Source organism: Dipodomys spectabilis, unplaced genomic scaffold (assembly GCF_019054845.1).
Source record: "Dipodomys spectabilis isolate Male_0828 unplaced genomic scaffold, ASM1905484v1 ptg000053l, whole genome shotgun sequence".
NCBI classification, from domain to species: Eukaryota; Metazoa; Chordata; class Mammalia; order Rodentia; family Heteromyidae; genus Dipodomys; species Dipodomys spectabilis.
In genome coordinates, this window is record NW_024870730.1 from 6,079,853 (window position 1) to 6,093,341 (window position 13,489).

General features: G+C 35.6%; 1 protein-coding gene across 1 annotated transcript in view; it reads left to right on the forward strand.

The window, feature by feature from the left end:
* Nucleotides 1–13,489, forward strand: part of Mms22l (MMS22 like, DNA repair protein) — a 104,403-nt gene that overhangs the window by 68,373 nt on the left and 22,541 nt on the right. Inside the window, exons 15-18 of the mRNA XM_042679571.1 lie at nucleotides 3,024–3,217; nucleotides 8,665–8,815; nucleotides 11,606–11,754; nucleotides 12,801–12,943. Coding sequence (XP_042535505.1) covers nucleotides 3,024–3,217; nucleotides 8,665–8,815; nucleotides 11,606–11,754; nucleotides 12,801–12,943 — 637 coding nt within the window. The remainder of the gene's footprint in view (nucleotides 1–3,023; nucleotides 3,218–8,664; nucleotides 8,816–11,605; nucleotides 11,755–12,800; nucleotides 12,944–13,489) is intronic.

The following is a 13,489-nucleotide window of genomic DNA, read 5'->3' on the forward strand; positions in this document are numbered from 1 at the left end:
TGATTAGTTTTGAGTTGGTAATTTTTTTTTAGCAGGGGTCTGATTTTGTTTTCAAATGTATTATTATTGAGGTGATATACAGAGGGGTTGCATTTCCTTTTCTAGAGTGTCATTTGTTCCTTTATTCTCTCCCATTCCCTCCCTCCCATCTCTAACCCACAAGTTGTATAGATCACTTTCATCTGTGTCCAGTGTGCTCCACTGCTGTACTTTCTCACCCTTTTTTCTCAGATTATGTGCCCTCCCTCCGCTCTCCCACAGATATGCCCATGAATATACCATATATAAGGTAAAAAATACAGAATCATCAGAAAAAAGAAAAAAACAAATTTAAAAAAATCAAAAGGGGCCTGATTTTTAAGGGAAATAATTTCTAACACATGAAGACATCAAGAAAGTTATCATTTTCTAGATAATAGGTTTTAGAAAACAGAGTGGCTTATTTAGAAATACTGAAAAATTACTTACGCTATCAAAGTATAATGAAGCAGTTATTATCTTTGAGATCAATATACTTGAAAGTAGTATGATTTTACTTGGACCTCAGAGTGTACAAATGTTGATAGAGGCAGTTGAGTTAGTTGCCAAGTGAATTTTTACAGTGTATTATTTTATTATAAGCTAAAGGATCTAAAAGAGTCTCTAGCCTTTAGTTCCAGTTGAAAGCATCTCAGGCAGGCTTTTACAGAGAGGACATACAGATACTTGGTTAGTGTTTATGAGATTTGTTTGCTGTGCTCTCTTTCTGTAGGCATTTGTACACAGTTTCCAATACCTCAGGTAGGATGAAATATTGGCCCAGGATTATGCAGGATTCCAATCAATTTAAAGGGGTATAAAATTTACTTAGAATCTTTACTTCGTTGTGTGTAATAATTACGTAACAAGATGTGATTACTACCAGCATGATCATTTTGTGAAATTGCTTTAGGTACAAATTCTATGTCTTGTGTGTTTCTTCCAAGTAATGTCTACTTCATACATATACATGTATAAATAATTATATGTATGTATGTATACATATAATTAAAAGCATCAAGAATACTGCATTGGAATTGGTATAATGTTTCTTAAAGTACTCATTACTTAGAATATTCTTCCTGTCAATGGAAGAATAACATTCCATAGGTTACATCTTACTTTCTTTCTGTACAATTGATTAAAGCAAATGGAAGGATCTATCTATAGAGTTAGGTCATAACATTGATGTAGACAAAGACAAGAATAGCCTGATTTTATATTTAATAGATCATATCAATAATAGATTAATCATAAATCATAATTCTGGAGGCATTGCTGAGATGTGTTCTTTTCCATATCACTACGAAAGATCTCTTAGTATCACTCCCTCTTTGGTGACCTCAGTTTTCTTCTGTTGAGAATAAAGGTGTCTAAATTTTTTATATAATTAAGTGGAAAAAGCAATTAGATGGTGAATCAAAATTGAAGGTGGAAGCTGGGTCTGGTGGCTCAGATTGGTGGGGATCAAGAGATTATGGTTCAAGGTCAGCCTGGGCAAAAGAGTACATTAGACTCCATCTCAATCAGTGGCAGGAAACATGGGTAAGCTGGTAGTCCAGGCTACGCCCTGGTCGTAAAACAAAACCCCATCGTGAAAATAGTCAATCCCAAAGGGGCTAACAGAGTAGCTCAACTGGTAGAGTACCTGTTTAGCTAGCAAGAATCCCTGAATCAAACACCAGCATGGGCAAAAAAATAGAAAGAAAGAAAAGAAAAAGAAAAATTGAAGGCATCATGAAATTACCTTTTATTAGTTGGATTAACTAAGCAACTTTTTATTGCTTGTCTCCTATAAATGACCTTTTTTTGGACCAATGTACTATGATTTTGTATACTAGCACAAGGTCTTTTTTTTTTATTGTCAAGGTGATGTATAGAGAGGTTGCAGTTACATAACTAAGGTAATAAGTACATTTCTCGTCAAACTTGTTACCCCTTCCCTCATTTTTCTCCTACTTTCCCTCCCCCTGAGGCCCACCCCCACGTTTTGTACAGATCATTTCCAACAGACTGTCTTGTGTATGTCGCTGTTGCCTTGGCTCCCCCCTTGTCCGTGTCTCACCATTGTGTTGTTCCCCTTCCCTTCCCTCATTCAGATAAACATATATGCAATACCAGCGTACCAAAATCAAATACAGTGACAACAGGGGATATACCATAGGGGGAAAACGATGCAAAAGAAACAAAAAAAAATCACACAGTACATTAAAAACAAAGAAAAACCTATTGTGTCCGTGTTTTGGAGTTCATTTCGCTTAACATCACCTTATATGGTCATATGTACATAGCTGTTGAGCTATTCTGCTTGTCTGATAAGATAATTATAGATATATACTAATTATTGCAAATAAGGGAAACCATGGGACCAATGTTATGTTCTATAGTTAAGATATGGAACCAACTCACATGCCCCTCAGTAGATGAACGGATCAAGAAAATGTCTCACATACACACACACACAAAATGGAATTCTATGCTTCTATCAGGAAGAATGACACCACCCCATTTGTTAGGAAATGGAAAAACTTGGGGAAAAAATCATATATCTTTTCTATGAAAGGAAAAAAAATAGTTTAAAACACCTCACATAGCCAGATGTACTTACCTCCCTCCTAGTACATCTGCGTCCTAAAGCTCTCAGGAGAAAATGGTTTGAAGAATTGTTTTCATGTCTACATTGTGAGTAAAATCACTTGTCATACATGAGTTGCAAAATGCAGACCTTCATTCTGAAGCTGCCTGTTTCTCATTTGGATCTGACATATTAAAAAGCATATAATTAATGGTTGACATTAGTAATTAACATTAACTTTATGGTGCTTAATATGCCATCATTCATCCATCAAATAAGCAGAAATGCATTATGTCTTGGTGTAAAGGTTTTAATTATATGAAATGGTCTTTCAGCTTTCATGATATAAATGAAAAAAGGCAAAAATGTATTTAAAGAAGATCTCTGTAAGCATTTCTTCGGTGCTAGCTGTATTTTTATTTCTTTTTAGGAGTATTCATCAACAATTGTGTCAAGAACTTCAAAGGGAGAATGTGGACCTAATTACACAGACTTCATTATCGGCTAAAGAGCGCCACCTTGCTGCAATCGCCAGTGTATTGTGGAAACATTTCTTCTCATTCTTAAAGAGTCAGAGAATGGCACAGATTGTGCCACTCTCTCTACTTGCAGATGCAGCTGCAGGTCAGCATTAATTGTTAATTTGCCACTTTCTCTTTTTTGCAAACTCCAATATTTTCCTATGTCTTCTTGGTAACAAACTTTTGCTTTATAACAGCATAATAAACATTTGGCAGCCAGAAAAAGTGAAACAAATTTTGTATTTTGAAATTGGGTTCCCTTGGCCTACTTATATTAGAAATCGATTATTGCTAAAAGGAAAGACAGTTGTTAATTTAAAAATTCTGAATATAAACTTTTCTTAGGCACAAACATATTTGAAAGTTAAGTAACAATTATGTCTAGGTTTAAGTAGTGTATTTTCAAATGTATGAGAAGCTGTATAGATATGAGTAAAAGCATATAGAGTGAGTAGTACTTTAACACCAAGAGTTATTACATCAGAATGAGATTGAATATGTAAAATTCTAATGTCTTGACTTTACTAGGTTTGATTTTATATTGTAATTCCTACTTAATTTGATTATTGACCTAAACAAATGTCTCTAGGCCCTATGTATCTATGAATCCTATGAAATTATAGGCAAGATTTTGAGTATATGAGTGTATATTCAGTTTTATAAGAAAAGACTACCTGTTCTCAAATAGATACTATACCAAAAACATATTTTTAAAAGTACAATTCATAATGATTACTATAGATATTTAAGTAAAATTTAAAGTTATTTTGTATTTGAATGTAATGTTTTAAAGAAGTCTAAGATCTAAATTATTAGTATTTATTTTACCCTGGTATGAATGAGGAAAGCTGAGACAAAAAACAGCTGCTTAAAAGGTTGCATGAGCTTGGTACTCAATCCTAGCTACTCATATGAGATCTGAGGATTGCAGTTTGAATCCAGCCTGGGAAGGAAAGTCTGTGAGACTCTGATTTCTAGTTAACTATCAAAAAAAGAAAAAAGAAAAGAAAAGTTGGAATTAGAGCTATGGCTCAAGTGGTCAACTGCTACCCTTGAGGGGAGGGAAAAAAAGCTCAGGGACAGTGCCCAATACCTGAATTCAAACCCTAGCACCAGCCACCCCCCCACTCCCCTTGATGGTAAAGTACTTCTCACTCTATATGCTTTTACTCATATCTATACAGCTTCTCATACATTTGAAAATATACTACTTAAACCTAGACATAATTGTTACTTAACTTTCAAATATGTTTGTGCCTAAGAAAAGTTTATGTATTCAGAATTTTTAAATTAACAACTGTCTTTCCCCCGACTGTTGAGTGATAAAAACTTAAGACAATCTTGAATTCTGGCAGTACTTGTATAATTAAGATTTTAGGTGGGAGGATTGTAGAGAGGCAATGGTTTTCAAATACTATAATCCTGAAAGTAAGCATTGATATTCAACAAGTTGATGTCTCTGATAGCTAATGTGATTTACTTTTCTAACATTTATTATCCCAAGTTGAGTCAACCAACAGAAATAGCATTGCAACAATTTATCAGTGATCTATTAGAGTCTGAAAATACATGGAGCATAGATACAAAGCAACATGTATGTTTTTTTATTTGATTGGAAATACTTAATAGCTTAGGAGAAGATGATTTCTTTCACTTAAAAAAAATTCACCAAATACTCCTATAGCATAGCATTGAGAATATACTTAGAAAAAAAAAAGAAGAATCCTATTCTCATAAAGATTATAGTCTAGTTGGGGAGGTGACCAAAAGCAAGTAAGACTTTTAAATGTTTAATGTTATATGGTGATAAATGCTATGGAAAACTATGAAAATACAGAAGATGAAGATGAGGGTGGGGAAAGCCAGAGATGGATTGCAACTTTAAATAGAGCAGTCAGGTCAGCCTATGTATGTAACAATTGAGCAATGACCTAAAGGAGGTAAGAGACCGTGTTATGCAGAAATCTGTAGGCAAGAGTATGTCTGGCATGTTTGATGAACTAGATAGAGTGGTATGGAGAATGAACAACACAATCACACATTGAATAGCTAGTTTGTACTGGGCCTTGTAAGTAGTTGTAAAGACTTTTGCTTTTCCTTTGATATTAGAAACTGTTAGTAAATTTTGAGCAGAGGTTTGATGTGGTTCTTCTAGCTTTCAATGGAGACAAGGGAAGAAATAGGGAGGCAAGTAATGGAATTGTGCCACAACCTAGAAATGAGTAGCTTTGTACTAAGGTGATCAGTGCTCAGATTTGAAGCTACAGAAAGTTTCTTAATGGCAATGCTAGCAATTTGCTAAGTAGGTTTGGTGAAGTAACAAAATAGTTGCCTGAGAAGAGTATAAAGATAACTAGCTATTTGCTGAAGAAACAGATTTTGTGAAAGGAAACTAAGATTTTTGTTGGTGGTCATGGTGGTGGTGGTTGTAGGTCAGGGCCTGGACACTGTCCCTGAGCTCTTTTTCACTCAAGGGTAATGCTCTAACATTTTGAGCTGCAGCACCACTTCTGATTTGCTGTTGAAAACTAAGATTTTATTTTGAACATTTTGAAAGATCTCTATTAAATTGGAAGTTGGATAATAAGCCTAGGCTTCCAAGAAGAGGTCAAAGTTCGAAATTTAAATTTGGAAACAGTTCATATATACACAGTCCTTTAAAAGCCATGGAGCTGGATGGAATAGCAATCGCATGGTATGTAGAAAGAAAAGTTTGAGCAATGGGTCCAGAGAATATTTCATGTAGTGTCTGTAGAATAAGGAGAAACCGGTCAGGAGACTAAAAGGGAATGCAGGGTAACAGAAACCCAAGTTAAATTTATTGCACTGGAAACGAAGAAATGAATCGTATAACAACGAAAACACTGTTGATGGGTCCAGTAAAATAGAACTGACTTTAACAAGAGGGATGTCTCACTGGTAACATTTTATGCAGTGGGGAATCAGTGATTGGAGATGATTCAAGAGAAAGTTTGAAAAGAATTACAGACTGTAAATGTGAATACATCTTTTTAAATATCACTGTTTAAGGAAAATAGAGATATGGTCAGGTATGATGGTACATACCTGTTATCCCAACACTTGGAAGGCTAAGCAAGGGAGATCATAGCCAGCCTAGGCTACATATATGTAATGAGACCCTGTCTCCAAAAAGGAAGGAAGGGAAGGAAGAAAGAAAAGAAGGAAAAAGCTAGGGGTATGAGCTAGAAAAGTGCTTGTTTTTGTTTTTAAGTAATATTGGAGACATTTCAGTATGTTGATACTGCCTATAGCAGTGTTTCATACTGAAGGAAAAATTGATGATCCAGAAAGTACTTGTTTTAGTGCTAAGAGGAAATAGTCTCTCACAGAAGACCCTACATAAAAAAGTAAAGATACAGGCCAAGCACAGTGACTCACATCTGTAGCTATTAGGGAGATTTTCAGTTGGTGGATAGCCTGGGTGAAAAAAGTTAATGAGACCTTTTCTCAGCCAGTTTGTTGACTGCACTTGTCATTCAAGCTGTGAAGGAGAAATAAATGGGAGGATCACAATGTAGGTTAACCCCAGGAAACAATGTGATATCCTATTCAAAAAGTAAAGGTAACTAAAAAGTTCTGGTAAGCACTGAGTTCAAAACCTCTCTTCCAGAGGCACTGTAGCTCGAATGGTAGAGCACTCACCTTGAGCTGAAGAGCCTAGGGACAGTGTCCAGGCCCAGAGTTCAAGCCCGATGACTGACAAAAAAAAAAAACAACAACACACACACACAAAACAGAAAAAACCTCTTTTCCCACCCCAGTCCTGGGGGAGAGAGGGAGGAATGGAAAAGATGCAGAAACACCCGGTGTAAGACTCTTGTCAAGTGGTTGGAGGACAGTGTGAGAAGTAGCAGCCACCGTTTGAAAGAGCTGCATAGGAAGTAGTGCTTTATATAAACAACTGACTGACAAACAAAAGTTAATCTAGTACAGATTGGAGAAAATCATGACATGAAATATATTTACTTAATATAGTTAACTAAATTCCAGCTTCTAGACTTTGTGGGTTCTAAAGAAAGTAAGATGTTGTTGATTGTGAGTGATCACTATTGTTATAGAAGATATTGTTTCTCAATGGAGGGGGTAACAATGTTCAAGAGGAAATGTACTCATTACCTCACTCATGTAACTGTAACCCTCTGTATAGTATCTTTAAAATAAAAAAAAAAAAAAGAAGATATTGTTTCTAAGAAGATAATGTTTTCTAAGATGGAGTGAATTGTTCCCTAGTGGCAAGTGACAAGTAACTTAAAGAAGAAATGGGGGCTGGGAAGGTGGCTCAGTGGTAGAGCGCTTGCCTTGCATGCATGAGGCCCTGGGTTTGATTCCTCAGCACCACATAAGCAGGGAAAAAAAAAACTGGAAGTAGCACTGTGGCTCAAGCCGTAGAGTGCTAGCCTTGAGCTGAAGAGCTGAGGGACAGCGCCCAGGCCCAGAGTTCAGGCCCCACGACCGGACCCCCTCCCCCCCCCCCCCCAAAAAAAAAAGAAATGGATGCAGGAACTGTTTTTTAAACATAATTTTATTGTTAGTATGAAGATGTTGTACAGAGGGGTTGCCACTTTATAAGTTAGGTAATGAGTACATTTCTTTTTCTGGACAATGTCACCGCCTCCTTTGCTTTCTCAGTTTCCCCTTCCTGTCCCTGCCCACATGTTGCATAGTTCATTTTTCACAAAGTGTATACCGAATACCATGACTGCCTCTGTTCATCCTTCCTCCCTCCATTTCTGCACCCTTTCTTTGTCTCTGCAAAAAGACTTTTTAAAAAAGCAAAACAAACACTACCATCATCACTACCACCACCAGCACTACCAACAACAACCAGAAGTATGTATTACAACGTAAATTCTAGAATTCTTTAATGTCAAAAGGAGTTAAACCATTGGGTTTCTCCCATAAGAAATCTTCTATAATATAATTTTTCCAAGTCTTCCCATTTCCTAAAAAATGGGGCGATGTCATTCTGAAAATGAACTTTACAACTTGGAGTAGGGAGGAGACTTGGGGAGGTGGGAAGGGAAGGATAGGGGAAAAACAAAGGAGGAGGTAACAATGCTCAATAGGAAATATACTCATTACCTTGCTCATGTAATTGTAATCCCTTTGTACAGTATTTTTACAATAAAAAGCATATTTAAAAAATTTTTTTTCTTTTAGTCTGACAGTTCATGTGTGAATGTCTAGAATCCTGTGTAAGTTATCGTGTCCAGAAAACATGCACCATTTGTCTCTCTGAGCTTGGCTTACCTCACTTAACATGATTTGTTCTAGGTCCATCCATTTCCCTGCAAATGACATAATATTCTTTCTAATGGATGAATAAAGTTCCATTGTATATGTGTACCACATTTCTTTTGGATCTAGTCATCTATTGGAGGGCATCTGGGCTGTTTTCATAACTTGGCTTTTGTAAATAGTGCAGCAGTGAACATGGATGTGCAAGTATCTATACTATATCCTGACTTGTAGTACTCTGGGGAGACACTAAAAATTTCTCACTTTAAGCTTGTCTCACTTTAAATCTAGATTTCACTTTGCTAGCAGCGGATATGCCAAGCACGGCCCCATCTGATCTGCAGCCGCAGCCAGTTATATCAATAATTCAGCTTTTTGGTTGGGATGATATCATATGTCCTCAAATTGTAACAAGATACTTAAGCCATGTGCTACAAAATAGGTATGTGCCTTTATTCCAGACGTACACATTAATGCAAGGTTAAAAAAAAAATCTCAAATGGAAACTGATCTTTAGTGACTCACAGTAAGGGTGGTCTTTTTTTGTTTTTAAGTCTATCAACATTTTGACAATTGTAAGAATGCTAATTTTTGTTCCATGATTTCCTCTCTTCCTTCTCAGTCTTTTCTTTCCCCTCCACATCTCTATACTACCATCCCTTTCTATTCTTCTCTTCTCCCTTCCTATTCCTTCTCCTCTTCTCCCTCCTCTTCCTTCTTCTCTTTTCTCCTTTCCTTCTTTCCTTCCTCCCCCCTCCTTGCTTCCTTTCTTTCTCTTTCGTCTTTTTTCTATCTTCCTTTTTTCTTTCTTTTACTTTCTCTTTTTCTCTCTTTGTCTCTCTTTCCTTCTGTGTATGGCAAATTTTGCTAAGGAAGGCTTCTGAAAACTGTTTTATTCTGATTCTGAACTAAACTTTTTATACTCTCTACTGTGATTACTGTGATGGCTATCACATACTTATTATTTCTGAATCTGTAAGACACTGGTATATAGAGAGTTAATAACGTTCTCTTACAGCTAGAATTTTTGTTAAAGATTTAATTCTTGTGAGATCATGAACAAAAGGACTTTACCTGAACAGTGGCTTCCTTATGTCTAAATATCTCCTGCCATATTACATAAAAGTTCTGAAGAGGGGCTGGGAAGGTGGCTCAGTGGTAGAGCGCTTGCCTTGCATGCCTGAGGCCCTGGATTCGATTCCTCAGCACCACATAAGCAAAAAGAAAAAACACCGGAAGTGGCGCTGTGGCTCAGGTGGTAGAGCGCTAGCCTTGAGCTGAAGAGCTGAGGGACAGCGCCCAGGCCCACAGTTCAGGCCCCACGACCGGACCCAAAAAAAAAAAAAAAAAGTTCTGAAGAGCCAGATGTTGGTGACTCATGCCTGTAATCCTAGCTACTCAGGAGGCAGAGATCTGAGGATAGAGGTTCAAAGCCAGCCAAGCTGGAAAGTCCGTGAGACTCTTATCTGCAATAAACCACCAGAAAGCCCGAAGTGGCACTGTGGCTCAAGTGGTTGAGCACAAGCCTTGAGCTGAAAAGCTGAGGGACAGCACCCAGGCCCAGAGTTCAAGACCAATGACGGACAAAAAAAAAATTCTGAAGAAACAAAGTTGTAATAGAAATAATGTGGAATGATCAGGAAGATTTGAGTAAGATTAAGATGTTGGGAAATATAATAAATATTCATGAGAGTACTGTGTAGTTCTTGTATCAGTGAAAATGAAGAAAGATGCTCTTTGTTGAGTATTTCTTTACCTAAGAAGGTTGTCTGTTCATTCAGCTTTTAGTTAAAAAGTAAGGGATTTCATTTGCACTTGGTATTGCTTTAAAATCTCTTCTGGCTTGCAAGTCCTATAATAATGAAAATTTATATTATTTATAAAATATGTTTTAAAATTGGAAATAATTTATTTTTAAGTAAAATAACAATGAACATTTATATTAGTTAATAACTATTTTAAAATTGGAAATAATTTGTTATGTAAAATTGATTTATACAACAAAAGTCTTACATGGCTTTGAAAAAGTTATGCAGCTTAATAGATGACAAATCTGTGTTCTTTAGTATTGACTACTTTTTTTTCTTTTTTCTTTTTTTTTTTTTGTTGTTGTTGTTGTTGTTGGTAGTGGGGCTTGAACTCTGGGCCTGGGACTGTCCCTCAGCTCTTCAGTTCAAGGGTAGTGTTCTACCACTTGAGCCATAGTGCCACTCTGAGTATTGACTACTTTTTTATGGCAACTGTTATTCAAGGTATTTCAAAACAGCATTTATAAAATTGTGACATATATATATATATTTTTTTCAGTTTTGTATATATTAAGGTTAAGAAAATCTACATTGTTAGCTGGGTACCAGTGACTCAAGCCGTATTCCTATCTTCTCAGGAGGCTGAGATCTGAGGACGATGGTTCAAAGCCAGCCCAGGCAGGAAAGTTCATGAGATTCTTTAATAAACTACCAAAAAAGCTGGAAGTAGAGCTGTAGTTCAAGTGGTACAATGCTAGCCTTGAGCAAAAGAAGTTCAGGGACAGCACCTAGTCCCTGAATTCAATCCATAGGACTGACAAAAGAAAACAAGAAAGCAAATCTTCATCTCCACTTCCATTTATAAAGAAATTAGCAATGATGAGATCTAGGCAGGCATTTGGCCTCATGGAAACAACTTTTTTATAATTTATGGATGACCTTAATCTGGAATCCAGTGGGAGGGAATCCTTCACAATGAAAACCTGTGGGATGGAGGAGCAAAAAATAATAATAATAATAGGAGGATCAGGAGACACATGTAGAAATACCTTCTGTTTTTGCAGGGTTTGTTTTGTTTTAAACCCACATGGTCATGACTTCTCTTTAATTATTCCAAGGCCCATTACTTTGTTTTGTTTTACTTTGTTTTTATCTGTGTGCCACTTCCTTGTTATGTTACCTTGTTAACTACGTGCGTTTTCTCATTCTCATTTTAACTGTATTCATTGTTAATCATTCCTTTGTCATAAACTCAACCATAAGTGAGAAACACAAAATTAAAAATTAGAACATTACAGACAGAAACTACAATTTCTCTTACGTGTCTTTTGCTGTATATCTGAAATGCTCATTTTCAGCAGTGCACATCTGCATTAGTGTGTTTATTGGAAAGTAAATGAGGTAAGGGATTGTATCTGTTAGAATATATTCTTTAATCTCAGACTATATTGCCATTAAAAATATTTATCAACTTGTTTTTACAGCACATTATGTGAAACACTTTTTCATTCAGGCTATGTACCTTTTCAATCTTTAACTGTAAGATCATGGATCCGTTGTGTTTTGCAAATGTATACGAAAAACTCTGAGCCTGATGATATATTCATTTATATAAACCCTGAACAGGCAGTTGGTAAGTAAGTGTTGCATACTTTCTGTTTGGCTAGGCATGAAAAGCTTTGTGTTTATTTTATTTTATTTTTTGGGGGGGCCTGAACTCTGGGCCTGGGCGCTGTCCCACAGCTCTTCAGCTCAAGGCTAGTGCTCTACCACTTGAGCCACAGTGCCACTTCCGGCTTTTTTCTTTTTGCTTATGTGGTGCTGAGGAATCGAACCCAGGGCCTCAGGCATGCAAGGCAAGCGCTCTACCACTGAGCCAACTTCCCAGCCCAAGCTTTGTTTTTATTGTAGAGCTTTTTATTCTATAAAGTAAAAGAAAATATATTAAATGTACTTATATTAAATGTAAATGAATATAAACAGAATTTCTGTCAATTTGTAACCTGTTCTCTTTCTTGATATTTAATTGTAACTGTATAATTCTATTTTATGAAAATAAAAGAAAAAGAACTTGTTTTCTTGGAAGTAATCAAAAAAATTTCTTAGGTAAAAAGCTTTTATTGTGTGTGTATTGTGTGTGTGCATATGTGCATACAACTGAAAAACATATACAAAAAAGCAGAAGTCTGCATTAAATTTCCACATATAATACCATCAACTCCCTAAAAAGCATCCAACTGTAAACATTTTTCTCCCATTTTAAAAACTTAGATATTTTGTGTTCTGTCTTAGTATAAGTCATTGAATGATACTGATACTTTTTTGTTAATACCTTAGGCAGTTAATGTTTTCTGTAGAATGTGCCTTTTCCTAAAGCTGTGATGTATGGTAATTTGTAAATTTTAGGAAACCTGGCCTAAAAATATGCTTTAAATTTTCTGTAATATCTTGCTGCATCATTTGCTTTCCATGAGTAATTTTGGGGGCTAAGTTGTTCATAAGTGAAAGAAACTAAATTTAGCCTTCAATTTGTGAAAATGTAAATTTTCAAAGAAAACATATTATAAATGAAGAATCCTATATATTCATTGTTCCTCACATGTGTGTGTACAGCATTTATAAAACTTTCTGTTATGTGATTTTTACATAATAAACATTCATCTTATTTTATTTTAACAGTAACAGAATATATGGAACAATTGACAGAGCTGACAAGGTTACTGTTTAAACTCCCAGAAGTAAAGACTATTTTCTCAAAGTCTCAAGTTGAATATTTGCCCGTCCCTGAAGACCCTAAAAAAGCACTTATTCACTTCTTTGAGGTATTGCTCATATATTTCTATAATTGTCTAGATGCAGTTACAATTATTTTTCAGAAAATCTTGAAATGTTTTTAATCTTTTTGTATAAAATAAATTGTTTTAATGTGAATTGTATTATTGGTTGCCTGCTATTATAAAATTCTGCAAGAAAAATAGGAATCTAAGGGTCTAGAGTAGTTTGTTCCTAATGATGGCAGAAAATTTCGGTTTAATTGAGAATTAATAAAACTAAGGAATACTGAATAAAAACTTTGTTCCAAACACAACGAAAATTTTATGACTATCATACTCTGACATTGATGGATAACAATGTTCTTTAGATAGCCAGGAAGTAAATTTAGTTGTGCAGGCTTCACAATAACTCCAGCTGAATACTTACCAGCCTAACTCAAGCAAACACTAAGCACGAGCACCATCTACTTCATTGGATGCATGGCTAGAGTTTTAACATTTCACCCATTTGTTTTTATTTTTCTTCAAAATAAATAGCCCCATTCTAATTTTTGTTTTTAGTGACTAAAGAAATAAAAGTTGTATAATAGCGTT